At 39.1% G+C, this 17,773-nt stretch overlaps 2 protein-coding genes across 3 annotated transcripts; one reads left to right on the forward strand and one right to left on the reverse strand.

Annotated features, from left to right (window-relative positions):
• Nucleotides 1–17: 17 nt before the first annotated feature.
• Nucleotides 18–14,130, forward strand: LOC117304556. Of its 2 annotated transcripts, none has more exons than XM_033789082.1 (2): nt 18–888; nt 1,575–2,235. In XM_033789082.1, the coding sequence occupies exon 2, from the start codon at nt 1,650–1,652 to the stop codon at nt 2,142–2,144; it is 495 nt and encodes a 164-aa protein (XP_033644973.1). In that variant the 5' UTR covers nt 18–888; nt 1,575–1,649; the 3' UTR covers nt 2,145–2,235. The 2 variants fall into 2 exon arrangements, with proteins under 2 accessions (XP_033644973.1, XP_033644971.1); XM_033789080.1 differs by lacking the exon at nt 18–888 and adding an exon at nt 14,096–14,130 and having other exon boundaries at nt 1,321–2,165.
• On the reverse strand, nt 2,311–11,085 carry LOC117304554 (CUB and sushi domain-containing protein 1-like). The gene is made up of 8 exons (XM_033789078.1): nt 10,580–11,085; nt 8,995–9,216; nt 6,875–6,949; nt 6,023–6,337; nt 5,386–5,583; nt 5,006–5,059; nt 3,882–4,008; nt 2,311–2,954 (listed from the first exon to the last, which is right to left on the reverse strand). The coding sequence occupies exons 1-8, from the start codon at nt 10,665–10,667 to the stop codon at nt 2,717–2,719; spliced, it is 1,317 nt and encodes a 438-aa protein (XP_033644969.1). The 5' UTR covers nt 10,668–11,085; the 3' UTR covers nt 2,311–2,716.
• Nucleotides 14,131–17,773: the final 3,643 nt, after the last annotated feature.

The raw sequence follows: 17,773 nt of genomic DNA on the forward strand, positions 1-17,773 counted from the left end.
TTTATAAATATATTTTTTGTAATGAACACAATTTTTAAATTTTGTTGTGTTTGTAGGTTTCCCCAGGGTAAATAAGAAATAAATAAACATCAGTGTTCAAACAAGTTTCTTCAGGCTCCTTTGTTTTTGATACCAGAAATGCATAATAACAACAATTATAAGAAGTAATAATAAAGACAAGAATATTCTGAGATTTGTGATGCTAATGTACAATTTTAATTTAAAAAAAAATAAAAAAAATATAGGCCTACATGTATGCATTCGCTACAAATTATTGGTTATACAAATATTTGTACACAAACGAGTCAACGTTTCAATAAACACCTTACAAACTGTCCGTATTATTACCGAACTAGTGTGAGAAGGATCGGGTACCCCATGAGTGTCGTGTACGTGGAATTTGAAGAAGTTTGGTACCAGATCTGAGATGGAAGTTGTTTGTCTACTAATAACAATAGTCTCAAACCGAACCTTGGCATTTCGATCAATGTTTTCTCTTTTGTCAATGGTATAATGTGTCGATAGCCTATAATTTCCTTTCAGTATATTCTACCCACACTGGGAGACCAATAATGTTTATTGATCCGTATTTTTGTGTTGAGGTGCATCTTCGCAGATGGCCCACAACCTGTTCAATGAGGTGGGGGTTTGTGTTCGCTCCACGGTTCGCAAAGCGCTTCGGCTTTAGTGGAGCTGGCTCCCCTCTGGGATACCCACAGGTCTTTCGCATAACACATAACTGTTAATTCCTTTGATTTGAGAGCAACATTAGTAGCATACGAATCGTATTATATTTTGTGAATTCCTACGGGCTGGTGTTGAAACGAAGATGTGTGGGGACAGCACCTTCTCGTCAAGATGAGTCCCATGATTCGAACTTAATGATCGGTAAGTGCTGCTTAAAGACACTGGACGCTATTAGTAACTGTCAAAGACCAGTCTTTTTACTTATGCATAAAATAACAAACCTGTGGAAATTTGAGCTCAATTGGTCGTCGAAGTTGCGAGATAATTATGAAAGAAAAAAACACCCCTGTCACACGAAATTGTGTGCTTTCAGATGATTGATTTCGAGACCTCAAATTCTAATTCTGAGGTCGTGAAATCAAAATCGTGGAAAATACTTCTTTTTCGAAAACTACGTCACTTCAGAGGGAGCCGTTTCTCACAATGTTTTATACTACCAACCTCTCCCCATTACTGGTTACCAAATAAGGTTTTATGCTAATAATTATTTTGAGTAGTTACATATAGTTACATATAGTTACATATTTGTGGTGGAATGCCCTCCCCAGCCAGATCCTCGAGCTCCCATCCATCGGGGTCTTTAAGGGGGCGGTTGGAGCAATCATTTAGCTACCTCCCAACTTTTTACTCGCACCTTGTACAATAAAATGCACCTGCAACACTTGGCACCGCACATAAGCAGCTATCCTTGGCGTTTATATCCTGACTGAAGGACTATGCCAAGTATCGAAGTAGAAGTAGAAGTAGAAGTAGTGTGGAAGCGGAACAAATATTTATTGCAAACTTTCATTTTGTGAAAACTATGGTTTCATTTGCTTTGTTTACAGCTGATCACGAGCCAAGAGTAGAAGAGAACTACGTACAATATTCAGTACTCATGAATATTCAAATTCTTGAGGCTGATGTCAGATCACCTTCCTTATAACCCTAGCGGGGTTAGAGTAACAAACCCAACTTTGGAGAAAACACGACTTGAAATATTCCTTCCTTCCTTAGACTCCACACCAGACGGAGGTGACAAGTTAGTGAATGAGACCGAGGAGACACGAGAGGGCGTTCGGTCATGCCCCTTGGAGGAGGTTTGGAGTTCCATGAGTAAATCTTCACCTCTTGAGGGCGTATCCAACATGGCGCATCCGCTGTACAAATCCTCCAGGGATTCAGGTAGCAACGTCCCACCTAAATTGAAAACTCGATTCACTACTACCACACCTGTAGGGAACGAAACCAGCTCGCTGTCCGCAGCGGCTTCACAGACAAACTCAGCGGGGATACTGGGGGATTTAAACGGCCTTCCATCCAGGCCTGGATTCAGTAAGGATGCCAAGTTCCTGTCAAGTTATTCTCACAATTATGGACATAGCGAAGGAGGTAAAACATGGTGGTCATCCAAGTGAACATTACAAGAAGAATTCTAGGTAAACTTTCATTGAACACAAGTTTATTTCTTTAGACGAATACACAACTTTACAAAGCTAATGTATATAGTGCAAATGGTGTGACCTATAACCATACAACCATTAAACGGTTATTTTTTTTTAAAAATAATTATATAATCATGTAGTTCTTAAACTAGTCTATTAGAGCATTAAGCTGGTAAACGACCTCGCACTGCCCACTCAAACTTAAAGTTATGTTTGCCAAGCTCAATTAGCTCATTCACTTAGAAGTAAGGGATTTTAACTAAGTTCATACGAAGATAGACAAATTAGCTGGATTATTATTTAGTCGATTGACGATAGAACGGCGGTAAATAAACAACTTTCTAGTATCAAACTTGTTTCGCTGAAACAATCAATAATATTGGTTCTACACAATACTTTTCATCAAACAGACATCTTTCTGGGCTCTCACATTTCAGCAGAGTCCGAACTAATACTAGTACACAACTGATGTATAAACCGTCACATCATCTTGAGACGTCATCCCAAGATCGAAAACCAAACCGTGATCCTTGGAGGTCATTAGTTCACCTCTTTGCCGCATGTCTCCAGAGTTTTTCTGGGTAGGTTGGGTGGCCCGGTACATTGACTCGTAAATCATAGCTCGGTGGTCGGTCCGGTGGCAGAGCAAGAGTCTGGTACAGGCCGTTATCGGTTTGATCCGGTTGGATCGGGTATGAACCGGTTTTAGGGTCAGCTATGGGTTCGTAGTCTAGCACCAAATCTTGATAGCTTGGCGGGGGGTCGCTCCTGATAGATGTTATCCTGCAATGACAAAAAGCAAAATCAAGTTTTATCATCCTGCTCCGGAAACCAGATCAACTTGATCCTGATTCTAATAATTTTACTGGGCCAACTAGATCCTGACTCTGAGTCAACCTGCTCTTACTGGGTCAACACAAGTCAACCTGCTCCTAATACTGGGTCAACAAGAGTCAACCTGCTCCTATTACTGGGTCAACATGAGTCAACCTGCTCCCGAAACCAGGTCAACTTGATCCCGATGTTGTGTCTATCTGTTCCTATTACTTGAACGACTTGATCCTTATTTTGTCTCAACATAACCCTGAACCTGACCCAGAAAGCGGGTCATGCTCACCCTGGATTGTATTATGACCCCTATACAGTCCGAACCAATTTCTGACCTGCGAATTTTTACAGTGGTGGATTTTAAATACATTAGGCAAAATAATATCTTACAAATCTAAGTTCAACATAACTTAATTGAAGGTGCAACTTTCCTTAGCTTGGAACTGAAGTTATATGTAAAGCCTTGCCGACATAGAGAAGCGGTTAGGTTATTTCCACTTATGAGTTCTGAACTCATTAGATGATGTCACATGCATCACATGCAATGGGAAGATCCGGTGTGACTGAATTAAAAACTAACCACATAACCACCTGACCCCTGACCCCTGACCCCTGTACATTGTACTTCCAAATACAAATTTTAAGAACCAATCCTAGACTTTACATACATAGATTATTCTAATGAAATTAATGTTGGAAATGTGGATGTAGTCCAAAGAGTTAGTTTTTTGTTGTTAGAATAAAAGTAACACATTTAGGGTTTGGAGTACTGGTTGTTTACTCCACAAATTAAGGGTAACATTTCGTTGCTCCAACTGATAAAAGCCCTTTTGTATTGTAGGTTGAGTTTGTTGATGTTGTTGTTTACTGTTTTGTATTTACCTTCGACGTTCATCTTTTCTTGCTGACATCTTCTTTCTAGCGAAAAGAAAGATGATGGCTGAAAACAACAAAACTAGTACTCCAAACATGACTGCTACTACTGTGATGTACTGATGATCTTTAGAATCTGTAAAAAAATAAAAGAGGAATAAAATTGAAAGTCGATTCTGGAAACCCATTAAGGGCCTATAGAGCTGCACTGGACACTATTGGTAATTACTCAAAATAATTAAGAGATTAATAAGATTTTGTTGTATGCATGTTCGCCCCAAACAAGGCTAAAGGCAATGTGCATGAACTGAAAAGAACCCAAAACAAGTCCAGGTCAATTGATCCGCATTCAGGTTTGGGCCTCACCAATTTCTGGCTCAGAATGACCAAGAGATGGGTCCAAATGAAAAGAAGAAAACAAATTAAACAAAATATACACAGAAATGGATCAAAATGACACAGAGATTGACCAAAATGACACAGAAATGGGTCAAAATTACACAAAAATTTGTCAAAACTACACAGATCGGAGTAAAGATGCATCTGTTCACCACTTTCCGGGTTAGCCTGACCCCCGTGCTCTACAGAGATACAACAAGATGAAGAGACAAACAAACGGACTTGACATGAACCAAAATGTTACACAAAATACCATCACATACACACAAGACGGATCCCAACATGACAAACCAAAACTTGACACCCCCAAATCCCCGTGCTTATGTTGGAGGTATCTGAAGTGAAGACCCATTTATTTCCCCCCTCTTTGCATGTCATGGCGTGTCATGACCTAGCTATTAAGAGGACCGGATTCAAGCTCTGGTGTTTGATCAGCAGAGTGTTGGTTTTAGTCATTTTGCTTATAGTAAAAGTTGGGGAGGTACAGTGCTTTCTACCCCTGTTTCAGCCTCAGGAGTAGGTGGTAACGGCCCCTAAAAACAATGGATTGTAGCCCACACCTTAATGCGACTTGCATAAATAATATATATATAAAATAAAAGGGAAAAAAAGAAAAGAAAAAAAGGAAGGAGTTATTTCGAAGGGCACTTAGAATGGCACAGAGTATAAGATAAACACCGTGAAACAAGAATGCTTCATTGTTTCCGATAATAACTTATTACTGTTTTGTGTACCGTATCCAGCAATCGATTCCCCCTGCGCCATCCTGGGTTGGGTGTCTATTATTTCTGTTGATAAAATATGAGACATGAAACAGTGGTTAAAAAATCATTTTAAAAACTTTGCTATTCAGTGTTTTGGCTTTCATTATATTATTATTCTCTTGCAATTGTTCACATTATTATTATTCGTTATTCTATGCATATGTTGGTAGGAAACTCCAAGGGTGTCTTTGACAATTACCAACTGGTGTCCAGTGCCATTAAGCAATGGATTGATATAGTGTTGGAAACACATTTCACCGTTCCCTTATAGAATGCCATGAATGTATATCCCTTTAAATTGGCGGGAAATGATAAACCCCAGATTTGTTTGCAGACACTTAGTTACTCACCTTGGCAACTTGGGAACGAGGCGTTCCAGGTCACGTGGCTTCCGGTCCCGTCTGGGAGCATGACGCATCGGAGAGCGGATGCGTTCGTCATACGGTAGCCTGCATTACACTCAAAGCGCATGACGTCATTGAATGAATATTCATAATCCAGGGCACGCCCATTTTTTAGTTCACCCGGCTGACATTTACCGAGAGTCACTACGAACATAAAATATATCACAACAAACTTAATGTTATTAAAGCTTTCGTTGTCGAACAGTGCGCACAACAACCAAACATGAGTCTCCTGAATTCCGAAAATCGACTCCGCGGTAGTAGAATAAAAGCGAGACAAGTTCTCAAAACAACATACCCAGAAAGTAGATACACAAATGGTGTTACCGCAAACCAAATAAAATATAATGATACCTCCCCACGCAATGCCTCAAATCCCAAACAGTTGTAGAAGAAAAAGTTGAAATTGTACATTGAGGGGAGGAGCCTTGCATCAAAGCAATATTCCTGTACCAATCAAAACCGGGTACAATGAAGGGTAGAGGGGTTAACTTAAGATAAAGGTATTACAAAATAATGAATTTAGCTCCTCTCAAGCTCTCCTTCTCCACCGGCCCCGCCCTAGTTGCTCACCGTCACTCACCGTCAAACACCGTTAATCTATCGGGACCAGACGATCGGACCATTGACGCCCCACCACCGCACACCTCATCGATGTTACCGGCGCAAGGCATCTGGCACTGCCCGTCTGACTTCTTGGTCCTCGGCGCGAGGACTCCGCTCTCCTTGCTACAGTAGCACTCTTGACCGTTCTTCAAGCCGGCCAGGAGGGAATCGATGCCCTCGCAATGGCTCCTGCAAGACGATACAGTCATGATGTCCGTGGCTACGTAGCTATCCCGAAGGACGGAGTTGAAATTCCCAGAGAAGTCGGCGTAGCATCCCACGTAGCCTGGTCCTGTATATTAAGGGTATGAAATTGGCGCCAAAAACACTACACTAGCATAGATCCATCAACTAAAAAACCATTACAAATATCGCGACAAAAAGGAGTACAATAAATTGATTGGGGCTACCCAGTTACAAGTAAGTCTAGACATAGAGCAAGGGTCTAGATAACCCCAAAAGTATACGTATTATTATGTTATGTTAAAAGGTCAAAACTTCCTCCACATTTGCTTGCATAGATTGTCTTCCTTGTCTATTATCCGGCAGCTATGACTGTGTAAACTGAAGACAACAATGATATAATTACAAAAAAGGGCCCCTTGACCTTTTAGCCGCCATTCAGATTATGTCACAACAACATATTTATGCACAATGACAACGACAACGACAACAACAACCATGACAAGGACTACGACAACACTGACAGCAGAAACAGACAAACGTTTCTCGAGAATGAGAGCACCCTAAAGACGGAATGATTTCTCAAAATGAAGAGTAGTTGATGCTAATTTGCATCTCATCGTGAATATGCATGAGGTAAACTGACCTTGACAGATGACCCCTACTGCATCAGTGCACCTTGGTTTCCCCGTGTAACTGCAGTCATCCAAGCGCTTTTCATCTGCAACATGAATAATGCAAATGTATTCATTAATTTAGAATGGGAAACTTCAAATGAGTCGAAATTGTAGGATTATGGTTGGAAGTTTTGGTTTCCTTCTTGGGTGAAATCTCCAACAAGTAAGATTTTTGTAAACATTGTTAAATTATAAACTAAAACAAAGGTAAACTACAAATAATATGTAATAATAATACACAAATCTTGTTAGAAGGATACACCACTAACTGTTTGTTTGTGTTGTTGCTGCTGACACCGCCACTGTTGTTGTTGTTGTTTTTTATTGCTGCTGGTGCTGCTGTTGTTGATGTTGTTGTTGTTGTTGCTGTTGTTGTTGTTGTTGTTGTTGTTGTTGTTGTTGTTGTTGATGTTGTTGTTGTTGACGTGTTGTTTGTGGACGGTGAATTTTTTAAAGACAGTGGACATTATTGGTAATTGTCAAAGACTAGTCTTCACAGTTGGTGTATCTCAACATATGCATAAAATAACAAACCTGAAGTTGCGAGATAATAATGAAAGAAAAAACACCCTTGTCACACGGATTTGTGTGCTTTCAGATGCTTGATTTTGAGACCTCAAATTCTAAATCTGAGGTCTCGAAATCAAATTCGTGGAAAATTACTTCTTTCTCGAAAACTATGTCACTTCAGAGGGAGCCGTTTCTCACAATGTTTTATACCATCAACCTCTCCACATTACTCGTCACCAATTAAGGTTTAATTATGATAATTATTTTGAGTAATTACCAATAGTGTCCACTGCCTTTAAGGTCTGGTATCGCTTTTGAGAAAAAAGGTAGTATGAAGAGTCTGGTGTAAAGGGTAGCGCACAATCTTCAAATCTCCAGCCCAGATCTCAACAGGGACTTCAACTTACCCAGGGTGTCATAGTCACAAGTATTGGACTGAGCACAGGGGTGAAGAACAAGGCTTTAACCGAATATCTATCAGACATTAGTGCCTTGCTTATATAGGAAGTGAGTAAGAAATGGCCTTGTTTGAGAGTTATGTATCTACACTGTTTCCTGTTGCGCACTCTCTATGGGGAAACAATGCATCTGGGTATCATAGTAAAAACAGGTCGTGTCAAAGACTCGCTGTTATGATAATGTTGTTTCGAGTCTCGCGCGAATTTGAATCAAGGCGCCCGTTAAAGTGTGTGATTTTTTCACCTTCAAAATGTCAAATCGATGTACGAACTATACGCACTACACTTACACCGCTGTTCCATGTTTGCTAACACATTTTGGTGTGGGGGAAAATAAGCCTGATGCATCACAATCATGAATTGTTGTTTAAAATTAAAATTATTTCATTGCGAAACAGCCGTTGTATTCTGTTCATCAAGATCATCCAACAATTCGACGCAACAAAAAAATGACGGCGAAATAAAATAGACAATAATCATCAGCACGGTACCTAGAAGTCTCACACTTGTTTGTACAGTAGAAGATACATTATGTATTGACTCTTGAACTTCTAATCCTCTACTCAATTTGTTATGGGGAGTCCCTGGGCCCATATTTTCAATCCAAACAAAAACTTTCCTCCACCGGTGGAATTTTCAAAACGTCCGAGCATCAATCTTTAACAAAATGTCCCTACACCTCTCGGCAACCTATAATGACCATTTATTTCACGGCCTATTTTCACCCTAGTTTAAAGTCGACAACCCCCCATGTCACAATTGGGCAAATTTTGTGTACTTTTGTACTTCTTGTCTTGCTCTCTCAAATCTGTCTAGCATAGAATATTTTGAGGGCCTACTAAATAGTTATTAATTAATGAGTCCGATTCTCAGTATTCTTCTCTTTAGTGGGCTGCACCCCATGGTCCACCTGACTTCAAAATGGCCACTCCCTCTGACGTGTTACGTAATCGAGGGACAGTCATCGTGTGATGAGCAAACTAACACTATCCACAGATTTCCTTCATTTACTCACACTCGAAACATGAACACCCTACATGAACTCTAATCTGTCAGTGGAAATTAAATGTAATTTCTCCTCCCTTTTTTACTTGAACCTTTAAAAAAAAACACCTACTCACCACCTCTGCACTTCCAATCTCTAGCCAGGGGCATTCCGACTACTCCCCCGTATGGGGACCGGGCTCTCGCTAGCGCAGCCCCCGGGAATCCCAGCTGCCGGCACACCACGATGGCATCGTCGATGCTCCAGCTGCCGTCACAAGTCGTGAACCAGCCCCGGAAACCGAGGTACATCTCTACCCGGCCAGCATTGGGGAACGGTCCATTGACTAGACGGAGATCTGTGGGAGGGTGGAAGGATGTCTTCATGTCAAACTGAGATTGTCATCATTATTGTGAAAAGTTGTGTTTCTTGACATTTTAAAATATATTGGGTAACATTCTTACCCTTTTTAGGGTAATTTAACAACCATGTTCATTGAACAGCTAGTTGGGTGAACCTTACCCGACCCAGGGTTTACCCGGGGTGTGTAAAATTCATACCCAGATTGGGTATATTTGTCTTACCCAACACAATATTGTGTAATTCTTTTAACCTGTGTCATGTATAGTTACGTTGTCTCTTGAAATAAGCTTGATGGCTCGCCATTTGTTATGGACTCTTGAAGTATTTGACAGGAGACAGGCCTACTTAAAGTTTTGAAAACGTAAAATATAGCCTCCACGTCTCAAGCCATCCTTTCAAATAAAGTTGTCAAAATGATTTTAATTAACCTTTTCTTTAGAAAGACGGTTAAATGACTAAGTCTCAAACCAATATTTTGATATTTCCAGACCTATCTATTTTAGAGGATATTCAGTATCTGCTCGGCGGTAGTCACAAATATGAAGCAATACAACTCTCTGAATAACAAAATCTCATGGCAAGTCGACACACACATGGTGTTACCTCAAACCAATTATCCCTCTCACCATACAACGCCTCAAATCTCAGATACCACTTTGACAATCAGTGTGGAAATTGTGTATTCTATAAGCGAATACCAAAGAACGAATAATAATATTGGTCTCTGTCTTGATAGTTGTGGTTTTCATCGACAACTCTTTGGTCCAAAAGGGAAGATGTGTCACTGCCATATATTAAGTCTAAGGCAACGAGCCAAGAATGCTACGAGCCTTATCTGTCAAAACGCTATTAGGCAATAACCGCCCACATTTAATACTATAGGCTGTCTCTGCAGCAGTCTCCAAAAACGTGTTGCGAAAGAGAGGGTCTGAAAAAATATCCTCGCGGTCTCTCCTAAAAATATATTTGTTGACACAATAATAGCAAATAATAATATTCTTTGTACAATAGAATAATTATAACAAGCAGAGGCCGTCCAGAGAAAGGTAAAAGTAAAGAAAAAGAAAAAATATCAATAAAGATGTGCCCTCCCAGACATGGCTCAATTAAAAGGGTATAATATTCATACTATACATAACACAAACAATTAAAATTGCAGTGAAAATAATTAAAACAAAAGATTGCAATTAAAAGCAATACATAAACAACATATACAACAACCACCTTATTAAAACTATGTGTCCCAATCGCAAAAAGGTAAGCAGAAACACTAACTAGTGCGATGAATTGGGAAAGACTGTTCCACTTTTTATCATTCTGATTTATGAATAAAGAAACTATTCTTACATAATACATACCTCCTATTTGTTGCGTCCTCCCAGTTCCGAAAAGACCGAGTATTACCAGTAAAGTTAGCCGCAGACATGCCAGCCACAATCCGTCCATCTTGCGGCGACTTGGAACCGCTCGACGAAACCAATCTCAAACCGCTGCGATTAGTGTATAAGCCTCAGCTCTGACAGTGTTTTTTTTTTAACTTCGCAATTTTAATGAAAGTTCCAGTGTGGGTGAAGAATTTTCTTCGTTGAAAGGTCGATTTCATGGCGTCGGCTTACATCATTGGTTGGGTTATGAGTGAGGCAGACACTGCTATAAATATAGACTATGTGCGTTGGGTGCTTCACTAACAAGTTACGGTTCCACAACAGTCAATAAATTCACACTCCCGAGTTGAAATTCTAAACGTCAAAGTGTTTGAGATTAATTGCGAGAGCTTTATAGACTTGAGATCGAGACGTTGTGACGCAATGTTCTTGCTCAGTGTTCCCTGTAGTGTAGTGTACTGTCTTGTCTGAGTGTTAGCTGCTAGTGCGGTCTTTTTGAACACGTCAGAGACTACATAATATGCAAAGGAAACCACTCATAACGGACCCTATAGCCTTGAGATGACGACTACTATACCGCGTGGGTTTCAACAGCTTAACCATTGATTTGTTATAATTTCAACATCAACACGAGAGGGCGTGATTTAAAACGTCAACTTGTGATTGCATAAAAAAATTACGATAAGTGATGACATGTTCCAGGTTGTGCTACCATACAATGCAATACTTTAGAAATGATTATAAAATAAGAAAGTGGATGAAAATAAAGTACACAAGTGAAAAAATCAAATACATGCTTTAATTGTTATCAATGATTTACTATTTTGTAATCGAATAATTACAGAGTGAATCCGAGTGGCATATTAATATTATACAGAAAACAAAAAATAAAACTTAACTTTGTGACAAAGGTGCATGACATGACGATGACAATAATCAATCGCATTTGATGATAATGACTAACACACATTCATGATGATGAAAATTCCAATAATGTATGTGATGACGACTACACAAATATTTACATTTTTTTAATGGATGAGAATCGGTGACATTGATGACAACGACAGTGGCTAATTTGACATTAATGACGATGACAATTGTGACACGGTATGACACTCCTTAGGTGATGATAATGTTGCATTCAAAATGCCGATAATCGGCGACATTGATGACGATTATATTGCAACTTTGACTTTGACGACACATTGGTGACATTGATGACAGTGACAGTGGCTAATTTGACAATGACGACGGCAATGGTTAATTTGACACTCATATCGATAACAATGGTGACGTTGATGAAAATGACAATGGCCTATCTGACATTGGATGGCGATGACAATGGTCACCATGACCACGGTGAGAAATATCGTATTTCTAGAAAAACTACGTTCGTCAGAGGGAGTCGTTTCTCAGCAGCTCCCCGTTGCCCGTTAATAATAAGAAAGTGTTTATGCTCATAAAAAATTATTTGGAATAATTACTTTGGATAAAAAAGGAGGCTGCATCTTAATTACAATGTGTAGATAGAATAATATCAAGTTTGGTATGAGGAAGTGCTCATAACGCTTACACCTCGGTTTAACTCCACCCGGGCGTAACTGAACTGATCGGACTCTGTGACCCTGGGCACCACAAAGAGCTCCCCCTGTCCAGGCAAATGACCCCTATCTAAAACGTCATAGCTATTATCGAGCGCAATCTCATCCACGAGAGGGCGTTCTTGTGACGTCATGCGACCAAACGCCAGTCTGTTGTACGGGGATATTGTCTGGTACGACGGGCTTCCCATATCCATAGGGTCATTATAACCGTTGTCTTGGTAGTCGTTACTGACTGCAGAGGGTTCAAATGCTTGATTAAGGACTTCACCTTGGACCATTGGTAATGGTTTGTTTCCGGTAGAATGGACACGTTCGAAGTGTCTAAAAAAAAAGGATAGATTAAAGAAGAGGTTTTAAGTCTTCATTACTATTATTAGTATAGGGACTTTAACTCCACAAATCATCTTCTATGAATCTGCATCTATTTTTTGTTTAACCATTCTACTTTTGAAACAGAAATGTCATTATAATCCAATCTCTCGTATCGAAGACAAGTTTTGTAATTAAGGAAAGAGGGGAGAGGGGGTGTGGCTGGGGTTGGGCTTGGGTTGGGTTGTGGTGGGGCTTGGGTGGGGCTGGGGCGTACCTTTCGTTGTGTCTGCAGGATCGACACCAGCAGCAGATGACGACGAGAAGAACTAGCAGAATCAAAAAACCCACGCAACTAATCGCTTTAAACAAAACACACAGAACACGATGTTATTTAGTCACAATTAACAATAGTAATGACTATCATTATCAGATACTGATGCAAGGCTGTAAACAATAATGATTGCTTCGTAAAAATTTGGGAAGATGGGGGGGGGGGGGGGTAACCTGCTTTCATCCCTTGGAGTGTCAATGGTGGCAGGTTAAGGAATACACGAGTTTGAAACACCTACCAATGATTGTTCCATTTAATCCACTTTCCGATACAGACCCGTCATCCTTGTTTTCATCTGAAAGGAAAAATAACTCACGGTATAAAATAAAAAACTGTTTGTTTTAAAGTAGGACACAATATAATACAATCTTTAATTTCAAAATGTTTTTTTTGTGAAGCATCCTTTATAAACTAGAAACCGACATACATCCAATTCAAAAGTCCACAACTCAAAAACAAACCAATGTTTTTGTTTCTTATCCAATTTGGTTGATGTCAACATGACTACCACAAATTGAGCTATAGTTTTCACCTGGTGTAGTTAGGGTGCCTGTTGTTCTTCTCTCGTCACGTGGTGTTGTTTTACTCGGAACCGCGCTCTTAACCGTTGTTGTTTGTGTAAACAAGTTCGTTGCGCCGGACTTGGCCGTGTTCGTTGGTTTCGTTGTTACGTGGTTAACCGTAGTCTTTAGTTTCGCCGTTGAAGATGTTACCGTCGTAATCGGTTGGGTTGTTGCGGACGCAGCCGTGCTCGCCGGTCTCGTCGTTAACTGGTTAACCGTACTCGCTGCCGTTGAAGATGTTACCGTTACTTGAGTTTTTGCGGACGTTGTTTCCCTCATAACAGTCGTTGACCCGGTTGCTTCCATCGTCTGTGTTGTTGACCCCGCCTGTGCGTCAGCTGTGGCAAAAATTGAGAATACAGTAATTTCCTCAAGGTTTTATTAGATAAAAACTTGAATTACTGGGATTAAGTTGATAATAAAAATATCTGCTTCTCATTAAACGGTGCACATCTTGAAGATGCTTTGTGATTATTTTCGTTTATTGTTGTTGTTGTTTTTTGTTTCTATATTAGAGAAAATAACATTAAACATGTGTTTGAGATACTTTTAAGGAGCTACATGAACATATTTCAAATGCTGTGACCAACTTGACTATAAGCTGCCGCATTTGTACAATTATTTTAGTTTCCAGATTACACTTCTATAAATTTGGCAACATTATTTCTATTTTCAGCAAGTAAACATTAAAAGTGAACTCACACAAACAAGAAGAATTCAATGCACTCCACGTGGAGTTACTGTAACACACCGTGACCGCTTCACCTTGCAGTAAATATCCATCCGCGCAGGACAAGATAGCCACGCCCCTGTACTCATTGGACAATACCGTGACGTTACCATTTTCAGGTGATTTAGGAAGCTCGTCACAGGTAACAACTGTAACAAACCCAAACAAGACATGGAAAAAAATACTGCGTTATTTAACTGAGTTTATTGAGAATAACTTATTGAGAATAACTTGCTACCTTAGAATTGCGGTAGTCATTAATATGAACCACTGCTCAAGAAAATAAATGTTGCGTTAATAACTGAGCTTCTTGGAAGATACCTTCAGATTGCGTGTGTGTTTGGCTAGTGTCGACACTGATAGGTAGATAGATAGATAGATAGATAGATAGATAAAACGGTCAATTAAAAAACTTTCCCCGTAGCACAAAGGCTGATTTACAACAATTTTACATAAATTTAAATAGGAGGCAAATTGGCATTAAACAAAGTGGAATAGTAGTTAAGCCACTCCCCTAAAATTTACACATTGATAATTGCACATTGAAAATTGAATTAATTTTACTCAAATATGGTGTTACGATAAAATGCTATTAAAATTTCGGTATTTTTTAGAATCATGTTTAATTGTCTTACTTTTGCAGATGGTTTCTTTCCCGCTCCATTGTCCACTCAATAGACACGTCCTATTAGAAGATCCTTCAAGTTCATACCCTTCGTCACACCCGAACTCAACTACGCCCTCTATGTTGACATCAACATCTTCAGTTTCCAATAGCTGGCCATGCAAAGGAGTTCCCGGGTAACCACACGAGCTGAAGTATAAATCTAGGTTTTTTGGGGGGTAAGACACGGTGTGTTTTAATGTTTTCTCAAAAAGAGCAATGGTTACTTTTATTTGCAATAGAGTGATGGGTACTTTGGTTTTGAAACAAAGTGATAGTTATTTAGGTACGCATTAGAGTGATTGTTACTTTGATTACTTGTAATCGCAATCAAATGATAGTTTCTTTGAATTGCCATACAGCAATGGTTACTTTAATTTTGCTATAGAGCAGTGCTTACTTTGACATTGTATCTATAAGACATACCTGTTTGACAGATATACTTGCGCCATTCAGAGCAAAATTGATCGTTCCACAAGTAGTTTGGACTCAACATCTCGATACACTTCTCATCTGCATTGTTTGGCTCATCAGACGTCCAGCTTTGTGTAGTTATCAACTCATCTAGTCACAGAACAAAATTCACAAAATTATGTACACAACAACAAAATACATACAGTTACAAATCTGTGGGCATTTAGAATCGTTGGGTCAGCGAAGTTGTAAGAGAATAACGAAAGAAGAACACCAGTGTTGCACAAAGGTGGTTGCTTTGAAAATGCCTAATAAAAGGCTTCAGGCGTGAAATCTTTTAACATTGAGTGAGAAATGTTCAGAGGGAGCCGTTTCTCAGAATGTTTTATACTATCAACAGCTCTCCATTGCTCGTTACTAAGCAATTTTTTTTTGTTTAGCAATTATTTTTTAGTAATTACCAATAGTTTTCAGTGCCTGTCTCTCAAAACCCACTTGTTCAACTGATTTGTTTGCTTATTTTGTTTATTCTATGTTTTTAGTTAACTGTGTGTACAGCGCTGTGGTACTTTCCCCTGTTAGTTAGAGCGCTTTATAAATACTTTGTATTATTATCAAATTGTTGTAACCGCAAGGTCTACTTACAGTCAGTCCATCGCCAAACTCGTCCGAAATCGGAAGAAACTTTTGCTCCTATCCACCAGTTTTCTTGATCGTTTTGGAAATGTTCCGAGTCTGAAAGATAACTCACTAAAAAGTCTTGCATCTCTTGGTCTGTTACTTCCACCAGCCAACCTCCACTGTCGTTGCAATAGGTATTGGCATCAGACCAGGTATAGTTTCCACTTGTGAAGGCAAGACAGTGACTCGTGTAGTTAACTTGTTGGTCAGCATCTAAGTTGTTTATCGGACATGGCATGTCTTTAAAACAAAAACAAGTATTTAATAAGTTAAATGATCAAAAACATAACAATATCCAAATCATTTATAGTTATTTTAGTGTTAATAATATAATTTTTTTTTTAAGGATTTGTGCGCATATTTCTCGACACAAGCATTTTCATTCATTAGACAATTAATAATTTGTTTTGCGGTAACACCATGTTTGCATCTACTTGCAGGGTAGATTATGTTCTTTTGAGAACTTGTCTTGCTTTATTTAGAGTTCGTAAGACTTCTTAGTTCTGAAAGAGCTGTTTCAAAAAATCTACTCCGCAGTATAAAAACAAAAAGCAAGACACGTTTTCATAAAAAAACATAAACTACCCGGAAAGTAGATACACACCGCAAACAAATATTGATACCTCATCATGCAGTGTCCCAAGTGGAAAAAAAACACATTCCCCAAAAATATATAAGGACATTAATTGTTAGTACTTGTTTGTGTCTCTGCAGAAGGTTGGATCGAAAGCCAAGGCCATCTATCCTACTTATTATATTATAATATATACAGCCCTTAAGCTGGATTAATCCTATCTCGAGTTAGGACTATTGATGACCCATTTCACCTGACGTCATCAGCAGAAAAATCTTGAATGCGCCATACTGGTGGGCAATTTCACTGTGCGTTTTTATATACAACTCTATATGCTGCGCGTTATGCAGTGAAAGTGCATTTTAGCCTAACTGCCCACAACATGGTGAGCGTAGCATTGGTCACCGCGTGTGATACGCGTGCAAGGGGTCAATAGTAACTCGTCCTAACTTAAAAAGGAAGGGTTCAATGCATCCTAATGTCTATGGATACGGAACTTTTAACTCGTCCTAAGTCATAAGAATAATCGTACAAAAGAAGAGTTTGGTGAAATCGATGGCTGGGATCGTATAATCTTTTTAAAATCATGAGAACTAATTTATCACCATTAAGGTTTGCGGTAACACCGTGTAATGATAATCTCTAAATGAGTTGAGGTGGTTCTGAAAAGAACCGTTGGTTTCAACTCGACGTTTCGATCAGTATGATCAGGGCCCAATTTCATAGAGCTGCTAAGCACACAAATTTGCTAAGCATGAAATTGCATGTTACTTGCTTATTCAGCTGTTGTTTGCTTGTCCTGAGACATATGGAAATTTGGTTGCCATTCCTGTTTTTATCAAGGGAGAAATTTCATGCTAAGCAAATTTGTGTGCTTTTGAAATTGGCCCTGATCGTCTTCTGGAGAAAAAAAATAATAAGGATTAATGACCCACCAAACTGGCAGAGAGCTGAGTGTTGGAAGTTGTCCGTTCTGTCTTTATTGCAACCATTATCATTCCATTTGTAGTTTTGTCTCTGGGAGTCATCAGGGGTTAGCAGATTGCTCAGCTGTATGCAATCCTCATTTGAAAGGTCGTCATTTGGCTCGTTAGGAGCCCATGGGAAAAATGTGATGTTATTTTTGCCTAAAAAAAAAAAAAAAAAAAGGGAATTATAATAGTAACCAAATTAAATAAATAGAATATTAGGAAAATGTTATCGAATAACATCTTTAAGTAAATGGTGATTTATGGCAATGTACAACTAAAGAAAGACTCTCAGATTCCAATATGTTTGTGAGATATTACCC

Source organism: Asterias rubens, chromosome 21 (genome assembly GCF_902459465.1).
Source record: "Asterias rubens chromosome 21, eAstRub1.3, whole genome shotgun sequence".
NCBI lineage: Eukaryota > Metazoa > Echinodermata > Asteroidea > Forcipulatida > Asteriidae > Asterias > Asterias rubens.

Bases quoted from the DNA above. Each gene is read 5' to 3' on its own strand.
- LOC117304556 (XM_033789082.1), top strand. From the start codon at position 1,650: ATGTCAGATCACCTTCCTTATAACCCTAGCGGGGTTAGAGTAACAAAC.
- LOC117304554 (XM_033789078.1), bottom strand. From the start codon at position 10,667: ATGGACGGATTGTGGCTGGCATGTCTGCGGCTAACTTTACTGGTAATA. The intron at 9,217-10,579 runs GTATGTATTATG...ACCCTCCCACAG, and splicing joins GAGGACGCAACAAATAGGAG to ATCTCCGTCTAGTCAATGGA. The intron at 2,955-3,881 runs GTAAATACAAAA...TTGTCATTGCAG, and splicing joins AGAAAAGATGAACGTCGAAG to GATAACATCTATCAGGAGCG.